This window comes from Tachypleus tridentatus, chromosome 12 (assembly GCF_004210375.1).
Source record: "Tachypleus tridentatus isolate NWPU-2018 chromosome 12, ASM421037v1, whole genome shotgun sequence".
In the NCBI taxonomy this organism is placed as follows: Eukaryota; Metazoa; Arthropoda; class Merostomata; order Xiphosura; family Limulidae; genus Tachypleus; species Tachypleus tridentatus.
The window spans coordinates 50,219,598-50,245,821 of record NC_134836.1 but is presented as its reverse complement, the minus strand read 5'-3'; the positions used below and the strand labels follow the sequence as shown (position 1 = coordinate 50,245,821).

At 31.4% G+C, this 26,224-nt stretch overlaps 1 protein-coding gene across 4 annotated transcripts in view; it reads right to left on the bottom strand.

The window, feature by feature from the left end:
* The window catches only part of l(3)76BDm (trafficking protein particle complex subunit 8 homolog l(3)76BDm), a 69,983-nt gene that overhangs the window by 20,198 nt on the left and 23,561 nt on the right, over positions 1–26,224 (bottom strand). Inside the window, exons 9-23 of one of the 4 annotated variants that reach the window (XM_076469386.1) lie at positions 21,680–21,862; positions 21,237–21,346; positions 20,309–20,459; positions 20,025–20,128; positions 18,721–18,997; positions 16,223–16,408; positions 14,841–14,952; positions 12,736–12,918; positions 10,862–10,906; positions 7,768–7,916; positions 6,666–6,740; positions 6,074–6,316; positions 2,791–3,188; positions 2,237–2,396; positions 1,518–1,614 (exon numbers count right to left, since the gene is read on the bottom strand). In XM_076469386.1, coding sequence (XP_076325501.1) covers positions 1,518–1,614; positions 2,237–2,396; positions 2,791–3,188; positions 6,074–6,316; positions 6,666–6,740; positions 7,768–7,916; positions 10,862–10,906; positions 12,736–12,918; positions 14,841–14,952; positions 16,223–16,408; positions 18,721–18,997; positions 20,025–20,128; positions 20,309–20,459; positions 21,237–21,346; positions 21,680–21,862 — 2,473 coding nt within the window. The remainder of the gene's footprint in view (positions 1–1,517; positions 1,615–2,236; positions 2,397–2,790; positions 3,189–6,073; positions 6,317–6,665; positions 6,741–7,767; positions 7,917–10,861; positions 10,907–12,735; positions 12,919–14,840; positions 14,953–16,222; positions 16,409–18,720; positions 18,998–20,024; positions 20,129–20,308; positions 20,460–21,236; positions 21,347–21,679; positions 21,863–26,224) is intronic. The other 3 variants (XM_076469387.1, XM_076469388.1, XM_076469389.1) reach the window with 3 other exon arrangements.

The window sequence follows — 26,224 nt, the reverse complement described above, 5'->3', positions numbered from 1 at the left end:
TGAACACTGATCACCACAAAAGTGTAACATAAGGTACTGAATGGTAAATTCAGAAATACAATACAATATTAAATGACAAGAACAGAACTTAAAAGAAAGATGGTATTGGAATGATAGAAACAGAAAACAATGTGATACTGGATTTTAAAAAGTAAATTATAGGTAGCAACAGATTCTTAGCAAACACCCCTTCAAAAAATTGTACAGAGTACCAATATGGTATTGGACATCAACAATGTAAATTCAATGAAACAATGCAGCTTTGGTTGCCAGCAATGTCAGTTTATAGTAAAAATATGGCTTTGTTTGTCTCAGGTTCCAAGAAACAGTATACTTGCTGCCAGGAATGCCAATTCAAAGTAAAAAAACCAATATTTTTGGTTACCAGTTATGCAAGTTCAAAGAAACAAAACAGTATTGAATCCAATATCAAATACTGAGTACACACCACTTTGAAATATTAAAATTATAACAGTAGCTAGGTTTCAATGCTATCCATAAATATTCTTAAAGATAAAAATAAGATTATGAATGACAACAATGTGAGTCTTGAGAAACAATATGGTTCTTATTGACTGAAATGTGTATTCAGAGTAAATACAGTGTATGATAATGAAATAATGTGACAAATTAGTGTTTGTTCTGTTTTTGTGTATCATATCAGTATATTTCAAGTGATGGCATTAACTGACAAACTGACAGTTTAATTGCAATAATAAACTTTATTGCATTTAAAAAGCCTCATTTAAAAAAAAACAATTTTGAATATCATAACAAATATGTAACAAAATTACGTTTCACACCTGATGCTTCCTAGTTATCTTATTGTTCAGTAACACCTCTTACTGTGACTCACTTCCTTGTCTTTAGCCACACCTCTTATGACCAATCAATTCCTTGTCTTCAGTCACACGTCTTATTACTAGTCCATTCCTTATCTTCAGTCAAACCTCTTATTACTAGTTCATTTCTTACCTTTAGTTAAACCTCTCATTATCAGTACATTTCTTATCTTTAGTCATAACTCTTAATATCAATCCATTTCTTATTTTTAGTCATAACTCTCATTATCAGTCCATTTCTTATCTTTAGTCATAACTCTCAATATCAGTCCATTTCTTATCTTTAGTCATAACTCTCAATATCAGTCCATTTCTTATCTTTAGTCATAACTCTCAATATCAGTCCATTTCTTATCTTTAGTCATACCTCTTATTATCAGTCCATTTCTTATTTTTAGTCATAACTCTCAATATCAGTCCATTTCTTATCTTTAGTCATAACTCTTATTATCACTCACTTCCTTATCTTTAATCATACCTCTTACTATTACTCACTTCCTTATTTTTAGTTATACCCCTTATAATCAGTCCATTTCTTTAGCCATACCTTTTATAATCAGCCCATTTCTTATCTTTACTCATAACTCAGAGTTTTATCTTTAATTAGTTCCTATACTTAACCAAAAATCATTTGCAAACATAACTTCTAGTTTTAAAAATTCTCCATTTCTATACCTTGTTTCTGTTGGTCAGAAAGTGCAGCAACAGACCAGTCTTGACTGACTCCAGCTACTTGTAAAACAGTGACAGTAGCACCTTCAGAATAGGGTATCTAAAATAAAAACACCTTGCTTAATATACTACTTAGAATGACAACCATACAAAAATATAAATCATTTAAAAAATACTGTGAACTAAGATAACTAGGCTAAAGGGTTTACATATAATTTTTTTGAATATCTTTTCTTCATTACAATTTATCTGTTACATCATACACTCTTATCTTCTTAACTCAACTAAATGTCATTAAACACTTAAGTACATTTTGTCCAATAATGTGTTGAACATGAACAGTAATTATTACACACAATAGCTGAAATTCGTCTGAAGAATATTTGGAACATTAACCAACTATTACATTTTCTGCATATATTGTTCCAAAAATAAAAAATTACTGTTATATTTAATCATACTTTACCCAATGAATATTCCTGACATACAAAATACTATTATCATGAACAACACTTTAACTGGCTGATGTTAATTATATGAACAACTGTTATTAAATAGCAAAATTTCATAAGACTATTAAATGGCACAAACATAATTGTGTCACGATTCATATAAACTATTAAACTGACCAATTATTTGAATGTAACTAGTCATTTTAACTTGTCCTCAATATTATGAGTTCTAAAAAGCCATTAAAAATGGTCATTTTGATTTCACTGTACCTGACTAATATTCTGCACTTTAAGGTTTATTATTAGAGAGTTAACTGAGTCTTGGTTTGATCTAGTATCAGAAGGGACCACTCCACTTCTCAAGGCCATAGTTTCTACATGTACAGATGGTTTTAACGTGAAGTGAACCGTGTGTTGGAGGAGTCGATGTCTGAAATAAATAAACAGACTGTTTCTTATAGCAAAAATATAAAAGTCAAATATTCAACAAAGTAGAAAAATTATACATAAACAGCATCTACCCAGAAGATACAAAAATTATCTTAAATGCAGATTTATCTCTTCCCAACTCATGGTTCTGTTTGGAAAAATGAAGTCTAATTTCAATATGAACTAGCAACTAAAATCTACTAATGACCAATCTAACATTTTTAAGTTTAAAAAAATACCTTATTTCCAAAATGATGTTAATTAGATCATTCACTGGATGTTTTTAAAACGTACATCCACAGACAATTTGAAATATCTTTTTTTAGACTGAACTGCTAGCTTACAGGAAGCTTTATATTAAACAAACTATACAAAGAGTTGCTGCTATTTCTCACTTTAGTTTAAAGGCAGTTTCAGATGGTTCATAGTAGAACAAGAAATGTAACTTCTGTTCTCCAGGTTGGTCAGAGCCACGAACCCAAAACGGTAGTGAAATGTCTTGTCCTGGTTGTAAACATTCATCTGTCAGAGGAAGATGAGACACTCTTTCTATATTAGGCCACTCTGCTATGACTGGTCCACTGTGCATAGACTGATTGGTTGTCTGATGGTAAACCTGCCAGTCTGATGGGCTATCCTCTTCATGGTCCAAAGTCCCAAATGAAAATAGTTCAGGTGTTGTTGAGGCAACAAAGAGTTGACGTAAAGCTTGTTGCCCAACATTTTTCAGATGGACAGTCAATTTTATCACTTCCCCACACAATAAACTTTTTGGGAACCCTGTAAATTTTATCTGCCAAGAGAAAAAAACATTACATTATGAAAAGATGATTGTGCCTCACAAAAGTAAAAAACTAAATTACTTATGTATTCCAATAAGCACACACAGTTATTATTTGTTAAAACATGTTACAAACTGTTGAAGTGCCTTTTATAACTTATGTTGAAATAGGTATGTAATCTAGAAACAATATAAAATACATCATATCAGATAGAAAAACATGGATATGATTTCATTGGACTCTGAAATTAACAGAGCTTTACAGATATATTTGCAATATAAAAACTATTTTTTGAACAGTACAACGTCTTTCAGTCCAAGCCTCATTTTGTAGTGATCCAGCTAAGTTACATTCATTCAAAACTGAGTGGTGTGTGATATACAATCCATCAAGCCAAATCTAAATTTGACATGATCTGTTTAAAATAACTATTGTAAAACCTGCCTGATTTATGATAGAAGAACCTCAAGACCAGAGTAATTTTCTATATAACTGTTGAAAGTGTCATTGTTCTAAAACTAATGCAATTCATAGTTCAAATCCCTCAAGCCATGCCTTATTTTTCAATAATTTTACCAAAGAATCACTTGCCAAAAGCTGTCTATTCACAGCCTAAACTATATACACTGCTCTAAACAAAGAATCACAAGAATTCATAACATAATTAAAAAGTTTAAAAAACCATTGTTGTAATATCAATGCAAGGTAGTATTTTATCATCAACTATGTAATCCGAAATTCAAATGATTAGTCACTCAGCCTATGTTCATAAATGACCACTTGATAGATTTCGTTTTAGATCCTTATATTATTTGACACTTCACTTTAAAATAGAAAATGATCACCATACAATGTTGCATGTGTAACATCAGTGCTAATAAGAACCTGATTTATTCTTTACCTGTCTTATAATATAGCTATTTCCAGGGCATCTTTATTATCTGAGGGTCACTTAATAAGATGGGATACATCTTCAAGAAGCATCCCTTACTTGGTCAATGGGATTGAAGCCCACTGACCATGAAACACATTCCATCTCATTTAATTTCTTTTTTTTTTTAATCATCTTAGCAAGGTGGTGTGAGCATTATCACCCGTTAGGCTGAAATTAAGGCCAATTTCACCGGTAACTTAGGGCACAAAGGGGTTGTAGGACAGTCCCTGCCTGTGTGGCACCAGTGATACTGTTTAATAAATTGTAGAGGTCAGTAAGTTTAACAAAACTTATTCTTATCCATTGTCCACCTTTACTATAGGTGTCATACTTTTGTTTGAAAGTGGAGTTATTTAAATCTCATATCATCTCTGAAACTGATATTGCCCCACTGGACATAAACTTATTGGACCACTGCAGATGAGCTGTTGTATCTTGCTCTCAGTATGTATCTGAATTAAAGATTAACCTTGTGAAGCATATTTCTAACCATCTGTATGTGGACTTTGCATCCATATGTAGATAAAAGTATCTAATTCTGTCATGAATCTAATGCAGTGAGCCAGAATAAAGAGATAGTAGTCATACTCTTGTACCATGGATGATGCAATGTTTTGTCTAGGTGTCTGAAGAACTACAACATTCTTCTGAAAGTAAATACAGATGATAAAAAATAAATGGAGCCAAGCTGACCCAACATGCAGTGATCGTCTGGCTTCAATTCATAAAATAGTTTTCTATAGATTAAGACATTTAAGTATCTTTGAAATCCAGCCTTGGTTCATTAACAACGTGTAATACTTTGAATTCTTTCATTCACATTAAAACAACTGAAATACAATTTGATTGCATGAGACCATTATATGCAGTATGAGCTGAATGCCAATAATTTGCTTTTCTAGTTAAATGACTAATTATCCAAAGCCCCTTTAAATTTTCAACTTGTAATACTTCTAAAGTTACAAGTTCTTGTGATTGTTTTAATTGTTATGAAAATATGAAAAATGTATCACACACCATGGCATTATGTCTCGTCTGATTTGAGAATGGAATCTACCCAGCCATCAACAAGAATACCAAAGTGGGAAAGGAATCCATCCAGCTTCAATAGGAATACCAAAGTGGTGAAAAAAAACCATATACCTACAACAAGACCACCAAAGTGGGAAAGAAATTCATCCAGCTACAGCAAGGAAATCAACATAAGGAAGAAAGCCATCTCGCATCTGAAGGAATACTAAAGTAAAAAAATAATCGATCCAACTGCAGCAAGAATACCAACATGAGAAAATAATTCATCCAGCATATGCAAGAATGCCATAGTGGGGAAAAAATTCATACACCTACAACAAGACTATCGACAAGAAGAAGAAATCCATCTAGCTTCTGTGATAATAAGAAAGTGGATAAAGAATCCATACAGATTCAACAATGTACCAATACAAAGAAGGAATCCATTCAATATCTGTGAGAATACTATACACACAAAGAATCCATCCAGGTACAGCAAGAATATCAGCACAAGGAAGAAATACATCCAGCTTATCTGATAATACCAATAAAAGGGGAAAGAATTCATCCAGCTACAATAAGAAAACCAACTCTAGAAAGGAATACATTAAATAACAGTGTAAATGCAAAAGTAAGAAAGAAATCCATCTAGCAATCAGTAAAGATGATAACATGTCGAAAACATTGATGTTGGGGAAATGAGGGATGAGTCCACCCAGCCTTCAATAAAAATATTGATGTAGAAGAAGTCTACCATCTCTTGGGAAGAGTTCTTTCTGACAGTTAGTTTAACAAGAAAACAATGTGATTTAGACCATAAAGTAAACAAGAAGTAATATAAGATGTTAAAAATTATAAGAAATAATACTGAAAGTAAATAAAATTGAGCTTTAATAAATTAACATAGAAATTCTGAATGTATTAAGAACAGTACAGAAAACTAAAACAAACCTGAAGTCGAGGCATTGGAGGAACTATCACCATATGAAATCTGTAGTCTGGGGCATAGATTTTCTTCAGCTTCTCAGTTTTTGTGTTGTTAAGTCGCATCCCTCTTACGCGCAGTGGCTGTTTTCCTTGCACCAACACACTTGCAGACTTCGTATCATTGGGTTCCTTCTGTAAACCTAGACCATAAGACAGGCCAGTGATATGCAGTTCTCCAACAACATAAGGAGTCACTGACAGCTGTACCTAAAACACATTTTAGATTAATGTTAAAAATTAACGATACAACACAAAAATGATGAATTACTGAATTTCAAACATTACCAATTATCATTAGCAACCTTTAGTTCTACCAAGTAAACAGGAATGTTACAATGTATATACCAGTCATCATCAGTAACGTTCAGTTCTATTCACTAAATACGAACGTTATAACGTATACATTGTTAAACAGGAATGTTACAATGTATATATCATTTGCAATTAGTACTACCTACTAAACAGGGATGTTTTACAGTGTATACACCAATCACCATCAGGAATGTTATCCAATATCCAGTAATAACTCTGCACCAGGCTGACATGATAAACTTACACTAGTCTCTTCTTCACTTTGAAGAGTAAGCTCAGGAAGAATTTCAGTTTTGATTAAAGATTCTAGGTCCAGATTCTACAGAAGACAAAAATAAATTATGTTGAGTATACAGAACCAAATACAATATATCTGCTAATAAATTTCAAAACATTTGCATATGGTGACAATAAGTTTTAGTCATCATATTTAAACATCTATAATTAACCACAAAATTACTTCAAAACATTCAATCCTTGATTAAATGTATCAAATTTTGATCTTAATAAATCAGAAACAACAATAGTTAGTTAACTAAAAATCTCAAATTGAAGAAAACATTCTTTAAACACATTACTATTTTTTGTAATTCAGTAAATAAACAATTTCAAGTATGCTCAACATTCATTACTTACTTGAACATGTCAAACTATAGTTTGTTGAGTACAAACACTGTTCTATGCAATTTAATATTTTGAAATTATCAAACATTATCAAGAACAATATGAACCCAGATCACTGTCAAATCAATAATACCTTAAAATACCTAAACACCAGAGTTTTAACTACTTTAAGGTTTAGTCCTTATTATATTCAAATGTTCAAGTATATTATAGTATGATAGTTTTTGAAGGCCAAATTACCATAATGACAAAGATGGAGTTACTACGGAATGAAGAGAGACATGGATGGAAAATTCTTCTATCACGTGTGTTTTATACAGAAAAAATAATGAGAACTGCATCTCAGTAGAGATCTTCTATATGTGCATGTAGAAAATCCAGATCATAAGCTAGAGTGGTTAAATGCCATTTTTATAAGTCTCGTAAAATCAATTCCAAAAACACATGCCAGCTTAACATGAAGTTTGGGACATTCTTGATACCTAGTCTTAGAATGGCTATAGCACTTGAATAGAATAAAATACAGTAGAATAACACAAGAAATTCATGAAATTAAAATAGCTAACTCAAATATAAGAAACGTGTAATTAATCTGTTCTAAACTTATTATCAAGAAACAGCAATTCAGAAACAGTTAAAAATATTATGCAGTCTATCAGTAAAACTGGAATGCATCAGTCTAAATATTTTTACAACATACTCTGAATTAAAGGATTTCTCACCTTTCCAGTATTCTGGTCATTGTTAATATGTTCAACCACATGCTGATTACATTCCTTTACTGGGATGAAAGTCCACAACAGGTACAGGTTTGATAGTAGTATGGGAACCCTCAGGGGGTTCTTCACGTATAACAAAATGGTAGTCCTTTCTGAAGAGGGAAAAATTTATATCTTCAGTCTAATACACACATGCTTTTTTTTTTTTTTTCAAGGGACTTGTATGAAAAAAATATGCTATTTTACAAGAGAAAGCTGTTATCACTTTCAGTTTGAATGAAAATTGGGTAAGTATTAAAACATTAATAATGGTCCTTATTAGAGATGAATGTTAACACTGTTAGTTAAACACACGCATTGGAAGTTATTAGGAATTAATAATGTGTGAAAAAGTCTGTTCTTTATTAGAAAGATGTTAACACTGTCAACTGATCAGAAGAATTGTAAATTATCGGGAATTAATATGTGAAGGAGTCAATTTTCATGTCACTCCTTTAAACATAAAATTGTTCCAAGTTTTCTAAACACAGTGTATAACACCTGTTCTGATTACTTCTGACTTCACTCAGAAATGTCAAAGTTCATGATACTTTAGAGAGTAATGGTTATCTCCATAATTTCTTACACTCTTGTCACATGAAAATTTTTACACAAATAAAACAAAATGTACCAAAAAGTCAAACACACAGTCTCAAAATATCCACTATTTCTTATCACCTCTTACACTGGCAAACAATGTTTTAAACTCAAGTATCAAATTTAAAAAACAATCAAAACATGTAACCCAAATTAATTTACTTTCAGTATTAACATCAATATTCAGAATTAAAAATAAGTTTTAAACCAAAGACATTCTACCCATTCGTATGTGCCCATGAGTAGTATCATAAATACATTTGCAGTAACTTTGTAACTACCTATATTGGTAAAAAGTACAAAACACCTACAAATATGTATCTCAAAATGACTGGTATGGGTATTAACACTTTTATTGATAAGGAGAGAACAATGTTTCAACCTTCCTATTTCATCTTCAGGTTAAGAAAGGGAAAGTTTATAAGTGACCATTAAGAACAAAAGTATAAATGGATATGGGATTGTAGGGGGCATCACAGTTGGATGTTAGTTTGTTAATTAGTATAGGTACAAAGGTGTTCCTTTATACTGGTTTGATTTGGGTTTTAGTTGCTGTAAAAGTAAGGCTTCTTCTCAAAATACTGTGGAATAAATTATATGCACACACCTAGACCAACAATAAATCCCAAGGTACAACATAATACAAAACCTAATACTGCTGCATACCATATGTTGCCGACAACAACAAAAAAATAACCAACATTTTGAAAAAAACTTGTAACGAAACACAACATTCTAGTAAATACCAAATTTATTCAAAAACCAGGTATAAAACCAAAGTCTATACTATGTAAAAACTACACTGACAAACACAACACAACATAATTCATAAAATACAATGCAACAACTTGAACTACTTCTATATTAGAGAAAAAGTAAAAATGAAAATTACATTCAAAGAACAGAAAAAAAAAACACCTTCACAAATTTTGAACACTGCAAATCAAATAAACACAACATAACCATAAAAACACCCAGATACTATGTAGGGAAACAAATATAAACAAATGTAAAATCAAAGAAGCCCTACTTATTCAGCAACTAAACCCAAAATTAAACCAATATAAAGAAACACCTTTATACCTGTACTAATTAATAACCTAACATTCAACTGCAACACCCTCTCATCCTTAAGAAGTGTCCAGCAATGGTCACTTGCAAACTCTCTCTTTCTTAACCTGAAGATGAACTAGAAAGGTTGAAACGTTGTTCTCTCCTTATCATTTAATCCCATACCAGCCGATATGAGATACATTTTTAAGTGGATTTCTCGTCATTAAGAAGGACCAACAAATATGTGCATATGAGCACATGGGAAGTTCAACAGAAAACTGATATAAATTAACTAATCCACCCTAAATCTTATATCAGATTTAACAGTGAGAATAACAGCCACCCCATATTTCTAGAAAACTTTGAAAATCTTGACCATGAAGCCATTCTTCTCTAATAAAGAGAAGACTTTCCTCACATAATTAATGCTTAATAATTCTCCATTTTTATCTTAAGAAATTACAAACTCTTTATTAAAGAAAGCCTCTCGATTTTCAATGATCCCCCAATACTAAATAATAGAATCAACTCCTCTTTGTTGTCATTAATGTAATCAGTTCTAGATTATCATTGCTTTTATTTTGTTTATAATTGTAATAAAGATACAGTATTTATTCTTATATTTAAGTGTTTCTCTAAACAATTTTACTTATGAAACACATAAATGCTGCACATTTTATAGTATATTCCACTACATTTTTTTTTAAATTTAAATCTGTTCTTTCTCAACTTCCAACTGAATACACAAACTTGCTCTATGCTAAGCTTATTTTTGTAGTTTTAATGATATGAATTTTCTTTTTGAGGCATTAACACTGATAATGGAATTTAAGAAAATTCTGAAACACCCCTATTAAAGATGTGTTTTGGTATTACCGTATTTTTAATATTTATTATAAATTAAACCAGGTGTGAATAAATTTTAAAGAAAACTTTGATATTCATTTGGTGGATCTAGTTATGCAAATTAAATATGAAAACTGCAGAATGAAAAGAACTATCTTTTAGCATGAAAATCAGCTTTCACTCAGACTGACTCAGTAAAACTTTTGGAAATTCACGGAAAAATATTTAGTAGAAATTCTAATTTTCGTATGCAAAAGACTTCTAATGTTTACTCTAAGCTTAGAAATTTTTTAAAGATACATGTAATAACTTAAGGATTACAGTATATAACCTCTCCAAGAGAGCATCAACTTATTGGAGTAATGCTATATCTATTAACACTTTTGCAACAGGTCATAGGTTAAAGGCCAAGTCACTGCATTTGTTGAGTTGCATTCAAAAGTTTATTGAACTACTAGTTTATTAATTTATATCAATAAGTTTTAAATCAAATTATAGATTATAATTTGAACTTTAATATTATATATGAGTTAATTTAAAAGTAAGTATCAAATGAACTCACCTAAATACAGTTTTTGGTGAGTCACGTGGTATGTTGAATGCAGCACTGTTTAAAATTAGATGTTTGTAATGTCAAAATGCTAAGTCTATAGTTTCATACAAATTAGGAACTCAACTTACTAATATTAACAAATTAGAATTTAAAATAAGAACCTCATATTTTCATTTTGCTGTGATATGGCTTTGGTACTGAATCAAACACAGTGGGTCCATTGACCTCTTTTCATTTTTGAAAATGGTCCCTTATATACACTTACTTCAATATATGACATATGACTAAACAATTGACAGCTTGGAATGTCCCCTAGTGGTTTTTTCTCAGCCATTTTAATCTGTGAAAAGCTACCCACACTTTTGAACCAAGATTTCATGAAGGTTGGTTGTATCTTTAGTCTGCTCAAAATTTTATATTTTTTAAATCTAAATACATCTTAGTTACTAGGGTTAATAAATTATAGTGGAATTCTTTGGTATCAGTATAGCTATTTATGATTTTTTGGTAATTCAAATACATAAATTTAAATCCTAAAAAAATGTTTGTTCACTATCCTCCACATGCAAAATTTTAAAAGGCTTAGCATTCTATGTCCAGTAGCAACCAAGTTCAAAGGTCAAGAGATAATTGTTTCCTTTACTTCTTGATTTATTGTTTTATATTTTAAGTAAAATAAGTTTAATAATTTATTTATAACTAGTAAAAATCTATACACATACATAACATATAATAACTGAAATGTGACTATATATTACAAAATACTAGTCCACTCAAACACAGCCAAGACAGGTCATATTACTGGATACATGACACAAGTTCACATGCACCATGCCAATGCAACTTATGTAATGTTAGCTAGACATGACTGGAAGGTCAATATAATAAAAAAAAAAATTTATATGTGAATATATAGTGTGATGAGATTTAAGCTAATTAAACTAAACATTTGTATTTTTGTGTTATAATTTGTAGATTTTCTAACACAAAAAAAGCATAACATGTATTTCCTAATATTTTTACAATGGTTAATATGTTAGTTAAGTAACCAACTCCACATAGTTAGAGTACAGAATATAACATACTGAAAACACACTTAGAAGGTTTTGAGATTACATAAATAATATCCAAGATCTTTGGGATGAAGAATAGCTTTTTTTAATCATAAGATGAAATCACTTTCCACTCAGACTAGTAACAAAACAGACTATTTTCACAAACAAATCTTTAGTAAAAATACTTCATGAAAAAAACTAATTTTTGTATACAAAAAATTTGTAATCTTTACTAAAAATTACCACATTATGTGAGGATACACATTGCATAAAAAGTTATAGTGCAAATACTTAACATGTGAAAATGTATACACAGACTTGTCTATATTATACCAAGCCTGTTGCAAAAGAATAAAGGGTTCATAGGTTTCTTAATATTCAAGAAACAATGGTCTTTATAAGAGATCAGTTAACATCTTCAGTTTATTAGGTCAACTCCAGTTTATGAAAGGCTATTTCTTTCATGAAAAGGGTAGTGTCCTCCATAAAATGAAAATCTAAACTTCAGGTAAGGTTGTAAGAAGGACTGCTTTATTTTTTCTTTCTTTGAAACAGAGATTTTCAGTGAATTTTGTTATTTTACATTGAAATAAAATGACTAATTACCTTCAAGGATTAAACAATTAACGTTATCTTCACATCTAGACACAGATCTCACACTGTACTTACAATAACTGTTTAACTAGAAGACACAACTCTTCAAACAACTGCCTGGATCTTTTCTTTCCTATTATTATTACTACTCCTGAAATGTAACTTTATCAGACTGAGTAACATAATCATAGGTTTTCAAAAAATATCAGTAAGAACAGAAATAGTTGTTTCTACCTCCAACAACAGCTGTTGGTCTGTTTGAATTGTCTGTTTTGTTTGACATACAGCAGACTTGAGGTCGATGCAACACCGGCAAAGAACCCCTTGCCTTTATAATAAGCATTTCTTCAAGCTTTCTCCACAATTCAGAGTCATGGTCATCATCAAATCCTCTGCTCTGCACCAAATCTGATCCATCTATACATACATAAAGGAAGAAAATATATCATATTTTATTTTCTCACAAAGGTTCTCTGTTCCACTCATACCAAATCTGTCTGTTATCTTGTGAATGTAATCTCCAGAATTACTCTATGACTTTCAACTCCCACTTGACACTTATCTTTTAGTCATAATTTACAGAACTTCCCCATACTTTTCCCCTCATACCAAATCAGTTAGGTAATTAGTGTAATTTACTGATACTTATATCCACTCATACCAAATAAACTTGATATTTATTTGGGTGTAATTTACCCTTATTTTTCCACTGGTACCAAACAAGTTTGATATTTATTTGGGTGTAATTTCCCCATATTTTTCCACTGGTACCAAACATGTTTGATATTCATTTGGGTGTAATTTCCCTATACTTTTCAACTCACACCAAACCAGTATGAATACTATTTCCTGTAAGCACCATACTGTTTTCATTTTCAGTGAAAGATATTCTGTAAATATAAATAACACTACATTATTATAATTATTAACCCTTTCCAATTTGACTTTCATGATAATTCTTGAGATTTTTCTCAATGTTGAAATTCAAATTTACATACTTCTAAAATTTCTTTTATCAAAAAAACATGTAAACCTAAGATCCTAAAAACATTAATACACCACAAAGCAGTCACAAATAACTAACCATATCAGCTTTGTTCAAAGAGATGCAATAACTCACTTCCATCCAAACTAGGGGTCTTCAGTACAACATAAAATTTAGGAGATACATTTTCATCTGATTTTAAAAACCAAATACATATGTTTTCTAGGAGTGAAATATCTAAAATAAAGCTGTAGATATGAGAGATAGTTTACTACCTCAACACTTTGCACACTTAGAACACACTTTAGCAACTAAAAACTGTTGTTAATATCTAAACTCTTTCCACTTCACTTTTCACACTGCTAAATACTGATCCATGTTTATAAAAGTGGTGAATTCTGTAAAAGGATATAGAAAACTGTAATTGGTTACAAGTTGTTTTTCTCTTTTTCTTAATATAACATTTACAAGTATTTCTCAATAATCTAAACTTCTAAATGGCAAGTTCAATAAACAAGTCCTAGATAATATACAAAACAAACACTTTCATTAGTTATACCGATTCATTTATCTGATAAGGGAGGTCATTTTTGTTAGTTAAACTGGTTCAGTTACCTAGTGAAGGATATAAATTTTGTAAATTACACTGATTCAGTTACATAGTGAAGGATGTAAATTTTGTAAATTACACTGATTCAGTTACCTAGTGAAGGATATAAATTTTGTAAATTACACTGATTCAGTTACCTAGTGAAGGATTAAATTTTGTAAATTACACTGATTCAGTTACTTAGTGAGGGAGGTCATTTTTGTTAGTTAAACTGGTTCAATTACTTAGTGAAGAATGTAAATTTTGTAAATTATACTGATTCAGTTACCTGGTGAGGGATGTCATTTTTGTAAATTACACTGATTCAGTTACCTAGTGAAGGATGTTGTTTTCATAAATTATACTGATTCAGTTACCTAGTGGAGAATGTTATTGTCATAAATTATACTGATTCAGTTACCTGGTGAGGGATGTCATTTTTGTAAATTACACTGATTCAGTTACCTGGTGAGGGATGTCATTTTTGTAAATTACACTGATTCAGTTACCTGGTGAGGGATGTCATTTCTGTAAATTACACTGATTCAGTTACCTGGTAAGGGATGTCATTTTTGTAAATTACACTGATTCAGTTACCTGGTGAGGGATGTCATTTTCATAAATTATACTGATTCAGTTATCTAGCGAAGAATGTCGTTTTCATAAATTATATTGATTCAGTTACCTAGCAAAGGACGTCGTTTTCATAAATTATACTGATTCAGTTACCGAACGGTAAAGAAGATAAAAATATAAACAACTCACCACACGGTACAGACAGAGGTTCATCAAACAGCACCTTTGTAGACTGACAATCAATATAAGGTAGAGGAAGAAGCGGCAGGGAGTTTACATCAGTTGACTGAGTAAGAAACTGCTGTACATGAAAGTAGATCATAGAGAAACATTTATGAAAATTCCTCATAATAATACAAATTAAGAGACCTATGCTAAAGGCAGAACAAAAATATAGAATAGGTTAAGTGTTTAGGTTTCTGACAATTTACATTTTTCTTTCACTTAATTAAAGACTCAAGGCTCTTTTCTCACAAACATCAGTACATAGTTACATATATTTACTATCCAAAATAAGTTTATAGAACAAAGAAAAAAGTCTTGAAACCTGGTCACAAAGGGACAATTAAATATTTTGCAACAACAATCCTTCTATTTCTGTGAAGAGAAATTGTCTTGAAAAGTTTTCATTAGTTTAGAAAACAATTTTCACATACAAAATGCCTCAGTTTTCTTGTCTGTATTAACCAACTTGTAATCAAAGGATACAACCTGTATTTAGTTGAGATACAGTAAAGCAGAAAGCTCCTCTCCAAAGAATACTAGATTTTGCCAGTGCTAGTAAGTCCTGGAATGCCTTACAACCATTTTAGTTTTATAAGCTGTGGATGCAACCTGTAAATTTCATATTGAGTCATCAGACTACTTGGCCACATTCATAACCTTCCAGTATTTTAAGTGCTCCATGATTAGATGTGGCCACATGAGTATTTAGCAAGCTGATGAAAGCAAATTTTCTTCCATCAGTGCATTCTAATCCTGCCTTTTACTAATAGCACTTTGTCTTATGTTCAATTGGGCAGTGCATTTTGTGAACTGTAGGTATGACAGGCAGTATTGCAATCTGTAACTTACTATTTATGCTGTTATTATACCAATCAACTAATACACAAAGTAAAATGCAGCCAAAATTGTGATCACTGTTACACAATAATATGTAACCTCATCGTAAACACCAATGTTACAAAACAGAATATAACATCACATGCATTAATCTATTAAATAGAATATAAGTGCATTATGCATGAAGCAACAAAGCAAACTGTAACAATGTTATGTGCACAAAGCTACAAAACAACAACATTTCACATGCACCATGCTACAAAGCAAAATATAGCATTGTGTGCATTAAGTTACAAACCAAAATACAAGATCATGAACAATAAGCTGCAAGAAGGATTGTAATCCCATCAAAAGTACTAACTTACAAAATTTAACATAAACTCACACAAGTACCAAGTTTTAAACTCACTACAAGAAGTATTAAAACATTATATAACTCTGTTGTGAACACAAAACATTGCAGCAAAATATCATCCAACATTGAACAACAAAATACATTGCAGCCATACCTTCTGTACAAAAAGGTATTCTCGCAAGAATGCAGTCTGCTGAGCAACTGGTTGCTGGCTCTTGTCAGCCAGAAGGGCTCGGAAGGCAGAGCAGGAATCTTCAAGGTGCTTCAGATTCTGAGACTGACGTCCCACTGTAAAATAGATGTGATCTTGAGCCAGGCTCCATCCACGATCTTTGTACACCTACAGAGTTTACAATCAAAACTGGTTCTTAAAAAAACAATGAAACTCAGCATCCATCAGATGATAATGAAATTTACTTATTTTGTATATTCAAACAGTCCTTAATAAAGCATTCATGACAGAAAAAATGTTTACAGTTTTTAAATAAAAGGAAAAACAAAATAAAAAAGACAACTGTCTACTTCCTAATAGGTACATGAATACAGATCCATGTCCTTATCATGTAACAAAGAGAACAATACTTTAATACAGGGAGATATGAATCAGGTAAGACAAAGCAGTGTGATGTTGAAAATATCTTAATAAATCTTAATAAAAATGACAAAATCTATGAAAACTAGTCTATTCTTTTTCCTATATTAAAACTGTTAAAATACTAAAATTTGATTATAATTCAGGTGTAAATAAATATCCCTGATAAACATGGATGATTTAGACCAATTGCAAGATTAAAGACAATATATTAGTTTTTTCAATACTGGAGGTAATATTCATATATTAAACTTATATCCAAACAAATAAAAGAAAGTTTGTTTTCTTTTTATTAACAAATGCAGTAACTTTATCAGCACATACAACAGTTTACAAATAAACAATACTGAGCATGTCAGAATTGAAAATTAACTAATTCAGGTTTGATAACATGCACATATTGAACCTAAATCACCTTTACAAAATAAGATAAGATTATATGGAAGCATTCCAGTGATTTAATGAGGTAGATGAACCATAGTTACCATTTATTCTTTCATACAAATAGAATGTTTTAAGGTACTTGAAACTGTTTATATACATCTGTGTGACTGTTTATTCCAAATTTTTTTATTTTTATATTACTGAGAGTATTGTTTGTTTACAACTAATTAAACTTGAGATTATTTCACATTTTATTATTCCTATCATATTAAAAATTTACTGTGAAGAGTGTGTGTGTTTTCTTATAGCAAAGACATAGTGAGCTATCTGCCGTGCCCACAGAAGGAAATTGAGCCCCTAATTTTGGTGTTGTAAATCACTCACTATAAAATTGTCATTTCTCAAACAAACCATAAGTTTTATAGCCTTCAATTCTATTTTGGTTCCAAAGTCATTAAACGTCAAATCATATTCTTCTTCTCACACCCTTTCTTTCAGGAATTTTAATAGTTCTCTCTCACCTTTAATTCTATATTATCTATAACCAACAAAAAGCCAAGGTTTTTCATCACCAAATGACATATGTTACATTGTTTTATTCATGAAGAACTGTCAATTTCACTGTTAGTACAAGTTTTGTTCCCACAGGAAACAACTAGATTGGATTATTTTGTAACGGCTCTTGTAACATGGGTAGAAATCTATAAATATTGTGATAGTTAGGGAGGACTGCATATTTTTTTCATATTATTATTCTTTGTTTTTGTGGTGCATTATTTATTTAAATAAAAATTATTTAGTGCACTACTAGCATTAGCATAAAAAGTAGGGTTAAGTGTCATCAAGAAAAAAGAAGATTCAGGAAGTGAAGTGTACTTCACTTATTTTTCTATTTCTTATTTATTTATTATTATAAAAGTAACTAAAATGTAAAAATATGTACCTTTAAGTTAATTAAGGTTAGATTAGGTAAAATTTATAATAAAATATTATAAAGATGTTTCCCAAAGCATTCTTGCAAGTAACTTGTGGATAATGTAATAATTTGATAGCATTACATGAGCTCTATACACCCCAAGAGATGTACAGCTTATTATAATGTGAACAGCAATTAGGCACAATTTGAAGGACAGTGAAAGAATCAAATGTATACTGTGACGAATGTAAAACTACTTAGGACACACAAATATAGTTTCATATAACACTCTGAAGTTGTTCTAAAAGGAAAAAAGGGTAATTTAGATTTCTTTCTCTTTTTTTGGTAGGTGATCAACCTTTTGCAGACAAATCTTTTTTTTAGTTTATTTAAAATACTTTTAAAAATGATTTTTTGCATGTGAAAGACAATGTTTACTAAAAGACTGTAAATTTTGTAAAGATATACACACTATATTGAAAGTTAATAGTATCAAATCTATAGTTTAAATGAGTATACAGAGGTCACATGGTTGGTCAACTCAACTGAGTCCATGTTGAAATAATTAAAAATAACAAACATTTATATGAGTTTTGATACTTTTTTTTTCTAAATAATTTCATATGCAATTATATACTTGTTATAACTCAGGTACTACTGTATAAATCAGTGACTAAGATGTACGTTATTTCTTCTAATATTAATTTCTAAACTTTAGAATAATACATGTTTATTTTATGAAACAGACAGACAAGCTGACCTGAAGAGCATCCTTGTAGGAACGAAGAGAATGTCTCCTTTGTCCTGCTTTGCTGAAACGATGACCAGCCAGAATAATATGGAATGCATATTTCCTGACCATTGGAAGTTTAATCTTGAGAAAACAATGAGCAGCTTGTTCAAGAAGTAGAGCACTTCGAAGGTCAGAATCTTCACTTGTCATACGAATAAACTGAAGAGCAGCATCACTGTACATTCCCATAGCACGTAAACAATCAGTACTTAATAATGTGGCCCTTGTAGCAAGGTGTACCATCCTACGTCAATATAAACATTCTACATTCAGACAAGTCACCCTTATTCCTATCGAGTAAGATATAAAACTTACTAATTTAAGTCAATCAACATTAGTATAAACAGTTTATATTTAATAGCCTAAGTTGGCTCTACAAATGAAGTCCAAGTTTATGTTTGGCTAAGTAGAGAAGTACTTATTTGGAAAAAATTGGCTAGGTTTTCTACACTTCAAATTAAAGAGTACCTATCATAATTCAAACACTATAGAAACAAAGTAAACACAGATAACCATGCCTTTCACAAATATTTCATTTATTATAACTTCTGTGGTTTCCCCCATAAAGGCATCAACAGCAGGGCTGTAGCAAGGGTAGTGTAAGTGATGCATCCATACATAGCATCGACCCATATGAGGAACAAGTTTAGATCATTAAAGGCAAGGACTAGCTTGGTTTCTTAAAAATGGCACAGAATTTATATCTTGCACAGGACACCATCACTGACTGGTAATGCCCTGATCAGTTACTATTAGCCAGATCAATTCAGTCTTGTTAATTAAGCTCTTTGATCCATACCTGTGGTGGAACAAATGTAAACTATGTGTACTAATCTATGTCAGTTCCATAATAAAAAACTGACATTAGCTTCTTAAAGAATGCCTGTAGAAAACACTTTGATTTTACTGACATTTTCTTCAATACAGACATATCTTACAATAATCAAAACCAACAGCAGAAAAACAGACAACTCACAATTTGGACAAAGTTCTATAATAACACACTTGAATTATTTTATCCTAAAGCTAACAAGTATATCAAACACATGCAGTTACAGTAAAATAACACATGAAAATACAAATTAACAGTCAAAAATAACGTAGGAGAAACAGGGATAAGGAATACATTGTCACTGGATGAATCAAAATAACTTCTCAAAAGTATAATAAAAACTGTTTGGATCAAACATTGGCACCATATTAATTACTCTTTATCTGATAATAGTTGCAACGTTTTTTTTTCTTTTGGGCCTCATTCTAACACTTCTTACTTGCAAGTGTTAAGGTACATGCTGATTGCAGACTCCATGTAGTGGAAGGGGTACTGTCTCTGACTAAGGTTCCCAATCATGAAAACTGAGAGCGCTGCCATCTCCTAATTGAAGAAAAGTAAAACAGATGCCACTAAGAAAAAGTTACTCATGCAGGTCACTAGTATACAGAAAGTTTGAACTTAGAGAGACCATGAATGACCTGGTTATACAACAAAAGTTATATGACAAATGAACAGAAAGTTTGAACTTTAATGACCTAGTCATGTGACACATGAACTTACCATTGCACCAGCACAGTACAACCAAGCCTGGTCACTGTTAAACTCCCTCTTAGCATTGTGGTATGCTTGATATGAGAGGTCATACAGACGAAACATGAAAGCTAAGTCTCCTAATCTCCGAACTTGAAGTTCTGGTGCATCCTGGCTATAGCTGAAAGGCATTATATATCTTATCAGCCAATTCACAAAATGGCACTTATACACTTGTGATCAACTCATTTTAACATTTCATAGTATTCTGGTGTTTTTTAAAAGACAAAGTGAAACAATAAATGATAATCATGATATTAAAAAGTTAACTATACCTTATTCATTTACTATAGTGTACATTGCATTAACCAACAAACCACCATATTAACTGTTCTTACTGCATTTCCAGGATATCAAAAAGGTTTTAGTATTGTGAAAGACAGACATGAAACAGTGTTTTATACAACTCAGATTTAAAATACCTAATGAATCTGCTGAAATAATTGTGTTTACAAAAACCTATAGGCATGAATAATGTTTCAACCCTTGCTTTATTCTTATGTACTTGTTTAAACAATCAAGTACCCACACATTGCAGTCTTGAAAACACTAACATATCCAGTAATCACGATCTTTGTTTAATCACACAACTTTAACATTAAATGATCATATGCTAACAACCATAAAAAAACTGCAATGCAATCATTCAACAGGTAAACTGTTTTTCTTCATCACTTTCTGCTAAATCATAATGTGTTCAATAAAAAAATGTTAACTGTCTTAAATTTATGCTAGAGGTTTAGTTTTAGCATTATTATACTGGTGTGGTAGCAGCCACATCCACTAAAATAACTGACTGCTGGGGTAAGCAAAATTTACACATATTACTATCAACAAAAAGACATATACAATAAATACCACCCTTTGAACTATAAAAAATAAAAAGAACTCATCTTACACGACTGAATTAGAAGCTGGAGTGACACCCTGGAGTCCAGGTTTACTACTTCCAAACCATTTCTTGGTAGCACTGAAAAGTGACCGATGTAGGCCCTTTCTGTTGGCTACCTGGTTGTAAGCAACAAGTATTTTGGATTACACATCTTCTTATTTAAGGTATAACAACAACACTAGTGTTACAAGAGAAAAATGCCAATCTCTGATAATGAAAGAACATATACAATTGTTGAATATCAAATTACAGGTGCAAGGCATAGGTTAAACATATCACACAGGGTCTAACAAAAAGTATCTAATTTTATGAATTTTGTTACCATCTATCTTACCTATCTTAATTCAACTGTTCTATCCTACAGCATGGTTTTATTACAAACCAAAAAATCATTCAGAAATTCCTATACTCACTGCTTCAGCACAATTTTAGAGTTAACAAATACTTACCTGTTCACTTAACTGTCGTATCTGTCGTTCAGCAAAAGGCATCAAGGCCTGAAGACAAAACTCCTGAACAAAATTCTTGATATTGTCTATGTCAGAAACAGACAGACACATGCCATGTGGTTGTGATGCTGCTGACCATTTGGCACTTGTTTGACTTGACCAACTTGAAGTCATTGAGTCCAGCTCAAAAGGAATAAAAGATTACTTAACTACAGAAAAAGCATTACTCGTAACTTTTTACTTCCCTAGCATTTCAGTACTATACAGTTAGTTCTCTGTTTTAAACCAAAGTAAACAAACAAGATTACACAACAATGTTTAACTGTATGGATTCTTAGCCTGTAGATCAAATTCAACAAATAAGCAAGATTTCACAACAATATCTAACAGTATAGTTCCCTTGGCTACATGTCAAAGACAACAGACAGCTAGATTTACCAACAATATGTAAATGTATAGTTCCCTAGCTTATAGATCACAGAAAAAAAATAGTCGAAATAACAACATCCACTGTGTGGTTCTCTGCCTATACGATAATATCAAAAGAAAAGCAAAAGTAACCAACAATATCCAACTGTATAACTCCCTTGATCACACAAAGACAACAGACAGCTAGATTTACCAACAATATCTAACTGTATAACTCCCTTGATTATACATCAAAGACAACAGACAACTAGATTCATCAACAATACCTAACTGTATAACTCCCTTGATTACATATCAAAGACAACAGACAGCTAGATTTACCAACAATATCTAACTTCATAACTCCCTTGATTACACATCAAAGACAACAGACAGCTAGATTTACCAACAATATCTAACTTCATAACTCCCTTGATTACATATCAAAGACAACAGACAGCTAGATTTACCAACAATATCTAACTGTATAACTCCCTTGATTACATATCAAAGACAACAGACAGCTAGATTTACCAACAATATCTAACTTCATAACTCCCTTGATTACACATCAAAGACAACAGACAGCTAGATTTACCAACAATATCTAACTTCATAACTCCCTTGATTACACATCAAAGACAACAGACAGCTAGATTTACCAACAATATCTAACTGTATAACTCCCTTGATTACACATCAAAGACAACAGACAGCTAGATTTACCAACAATATCTAACTGTATAACTCCCTTGATTACACATCAAAGACAACAGACAGCTAGATTTACCAACAATATCTAACTGTATAACTCCCTTGATTACATATCAAAGACAACAGACAGCTAGATTTACCAACAATATCTAACTGTATAACTCCCTTGATTACATATCAAAGACAACAGACAGCTAGATTTACCAACAATATCTAACTTCATAACTCCCTTGATTACATATCAAAGACAACAGACAGCTAGATTTACCAACAATATCTAACTGTATAACTCCCTTGATTACATATCAAAGACAACAGACAGCTAGATTTACCAACAATATCTAACTTCATAACTCCCTTGATTACATATCAAAGACAACAGACAGCTAGATTTACCAACAATATCTAACTTCATAACTCCCTTGATTACACATCAAAGACAACAGACAGCTAGATTTACCAACAATATCTAACTGTATAACTCCCTTGATTACATATCAAAGACAACAGACAGCTAGATTTACCAACAATACCTAACTGTATAACTCCCTTGATTACATATCAAAGACAACAGACAGCAAAATTTACCAACAATATCTAACTGTATAACTCCCTTGATTACACATCAAAGACAACAGACAGCAGGATTTACCAACAATATCTAACTGTATAACTCCCTTGATTACATATCAAAGACAACAGACAGCAGGATTTACCAACAATATCTAACTAACTCCTTGATTACATATCAAAGACAACAGACAGCTAGATTTACCAACAATATCTAACTTCATAACTCCCTTGATTACATATCAAAGACAACAGACAGCTAGATTTACCAACAATATCTAACTTCATAACTCCCTTGATTACATATCAAAGACAACAGACAGCTAGATTTACCAACAATATCTAACTTCATAACTCCCTTGATTACACATCAAAGACAACAGACAGCTAGATTTACCAACAATATCTAACTTCATAACTCCCTTGATTACACATCAAAGACAACAGACAGCTAGATTTACCAACAATATCTAACTGTATAACTCCCTTGATTACACATCAAAGACAACAGACAGCTAGATTTACCAACAATATCTAACTGTATAACTCCCTTGATTACATATCAAAGACAACAGACAGCTATATTTACCAACAATATCTAACTGTATAACTCCCTTGATTACATATCAAAGACAACAGACAGCTAGATTTACCAACAATATCTAACTGTATAACTCCCTTGATTACATATCAAAGACAACAGACAGCTAGATTTACCAACAATATCTAACTTTATAACTCCCTTGATTACATATCAAAGACAACAGACAGCTATATTTACCAACAATATCTAACTTCATAACTCCCTTGATTACACATCAAAGACAACAGACAGCTAGATTTACCAACAATATCTAACTGTATAACTCCCTTGATTACACATCAAAGACAACAGACAGCTAGATTTACCAACAATATCTAACTTCATAACTCCCTTGATTACACATCAAAGACAACAGACAGCTAGATTTACCAACAATATATAACTGTATAACTCCATTGATTACACATCAAAGACAACAGACAGCTAGATTAACCAACAATATCTAACTGTATAACTCCCTTGATTACACGTCAAAGACAACAGACAGCTAGATTTACCAACAATATCTAACTGTATAACTCCCTTGATTACACATCAAAGACAAAAGACAGCTATATTTACCAACAATATATAACTTCATAACTCCCTTGATTACACGTCAAAGACAACAGACAGCTAGATTTACCAACAATAACTAACTGTATAACTCCCTTGATTACACATCAAAGACAACAGACAGCTATATTTACCAACAATATCTAACTGTATAACTCCCTTGATTACACATCAAAGACAACAGACAGCTATATTTACCAACAATATATAACTGTATAACTCCCTTGATTACACATCAAAGACAACAGACAGCTATATTTACCAACAATATATAACTGTATAACTTCCTTGATTACACATCAAAGACAACAGACAGCTATATTTACCAACAATATCTAACTGTATAACTCCATTGATTACACATCAAAGACAACAGACAGCTATATTTACCAACAATATCTAACTGTATATCTCCCTTGATTACACATCAAAGACAACACACAGCTATATTTACCAACAATATCTAACTGTATAACTCCATTGATTACACATCAAAGACAACAGACAGCTATATTTACCAACAATATCTAACTGTATAACTCCCTTGATTACACATCAAAGACAACAGACAGCTATATTTACCAACAATATATAACTGTATAACTCCCTTGATTACACAAAGACAACAGACAGCTATATTTACCAACAATATATAACTCTATAACTCCCTTGATTACACATCAAAGACAACAGACAGCTATATTTACCAACAATATCTAACTGTATAACTCCATTGATTACACATCAAAGACAACAGACAGCTATATTTACCAACAATATATAATTGTATAACTCCATTGATTACACATCAAAGACAACAGACAGCTATATTTACCAACAATATATAACTGTATAACTCCCTTGATTACACATCAAAGACAACAGACAGCTATATTTACCAACAATATCTAACTGTATAACTCCCTTGATTACACATCAAAGACAACAGACAGCTATATTTACCAACAATATCTAACTGTATAACTCCCTTGATTACACATCAAAGACAACAGACAGCTATATTTACCAACAATATCTAACTGTATAACTCCCTTGATTACACGTCAAAGACAACAGACAGCTAGATTTACCAACAATATATAACTGCATAACTCCATTGATTACACATCAAAGACAACAGACAGCTATATTTACCAACAATATATAACTGTATAACTCCCTTGATTACACATCAAAGACAACAGACAGCTATATTTACCAACAATATCTAACTGTATAACTCCATTGATTACACATCAAAGACAAGAGACAGCTAGATTTACCAACAATATGTAAATGTATAACTCCCTTGATTACACATCAAAGACAACAGACAGCTATATTTACCAACAATATATAACTGTATAACTCCCTTGATTACATATTAAAGACAACAGACAACTAGATTTACCAACAATATCTAACTTCATAACTCCCTTGATTACACATCAAAGACAACAGACAGCTAGTTTCATCAACAATATCTAACTTCGTAACTCCCTTGATTACATATCAAAGACAACAGACAGCTAGATTCATCAACAATATCTAACTTCGTAACTCCCTTGATTACACATCAAAGACAACAGACAGCTATATTTACCAACAATATATAACTGTATAATTCCCTTGATTACACATCAAAGACAACAGACAGCTATATTTACCAACAATATATAACTGTATAACTCCCT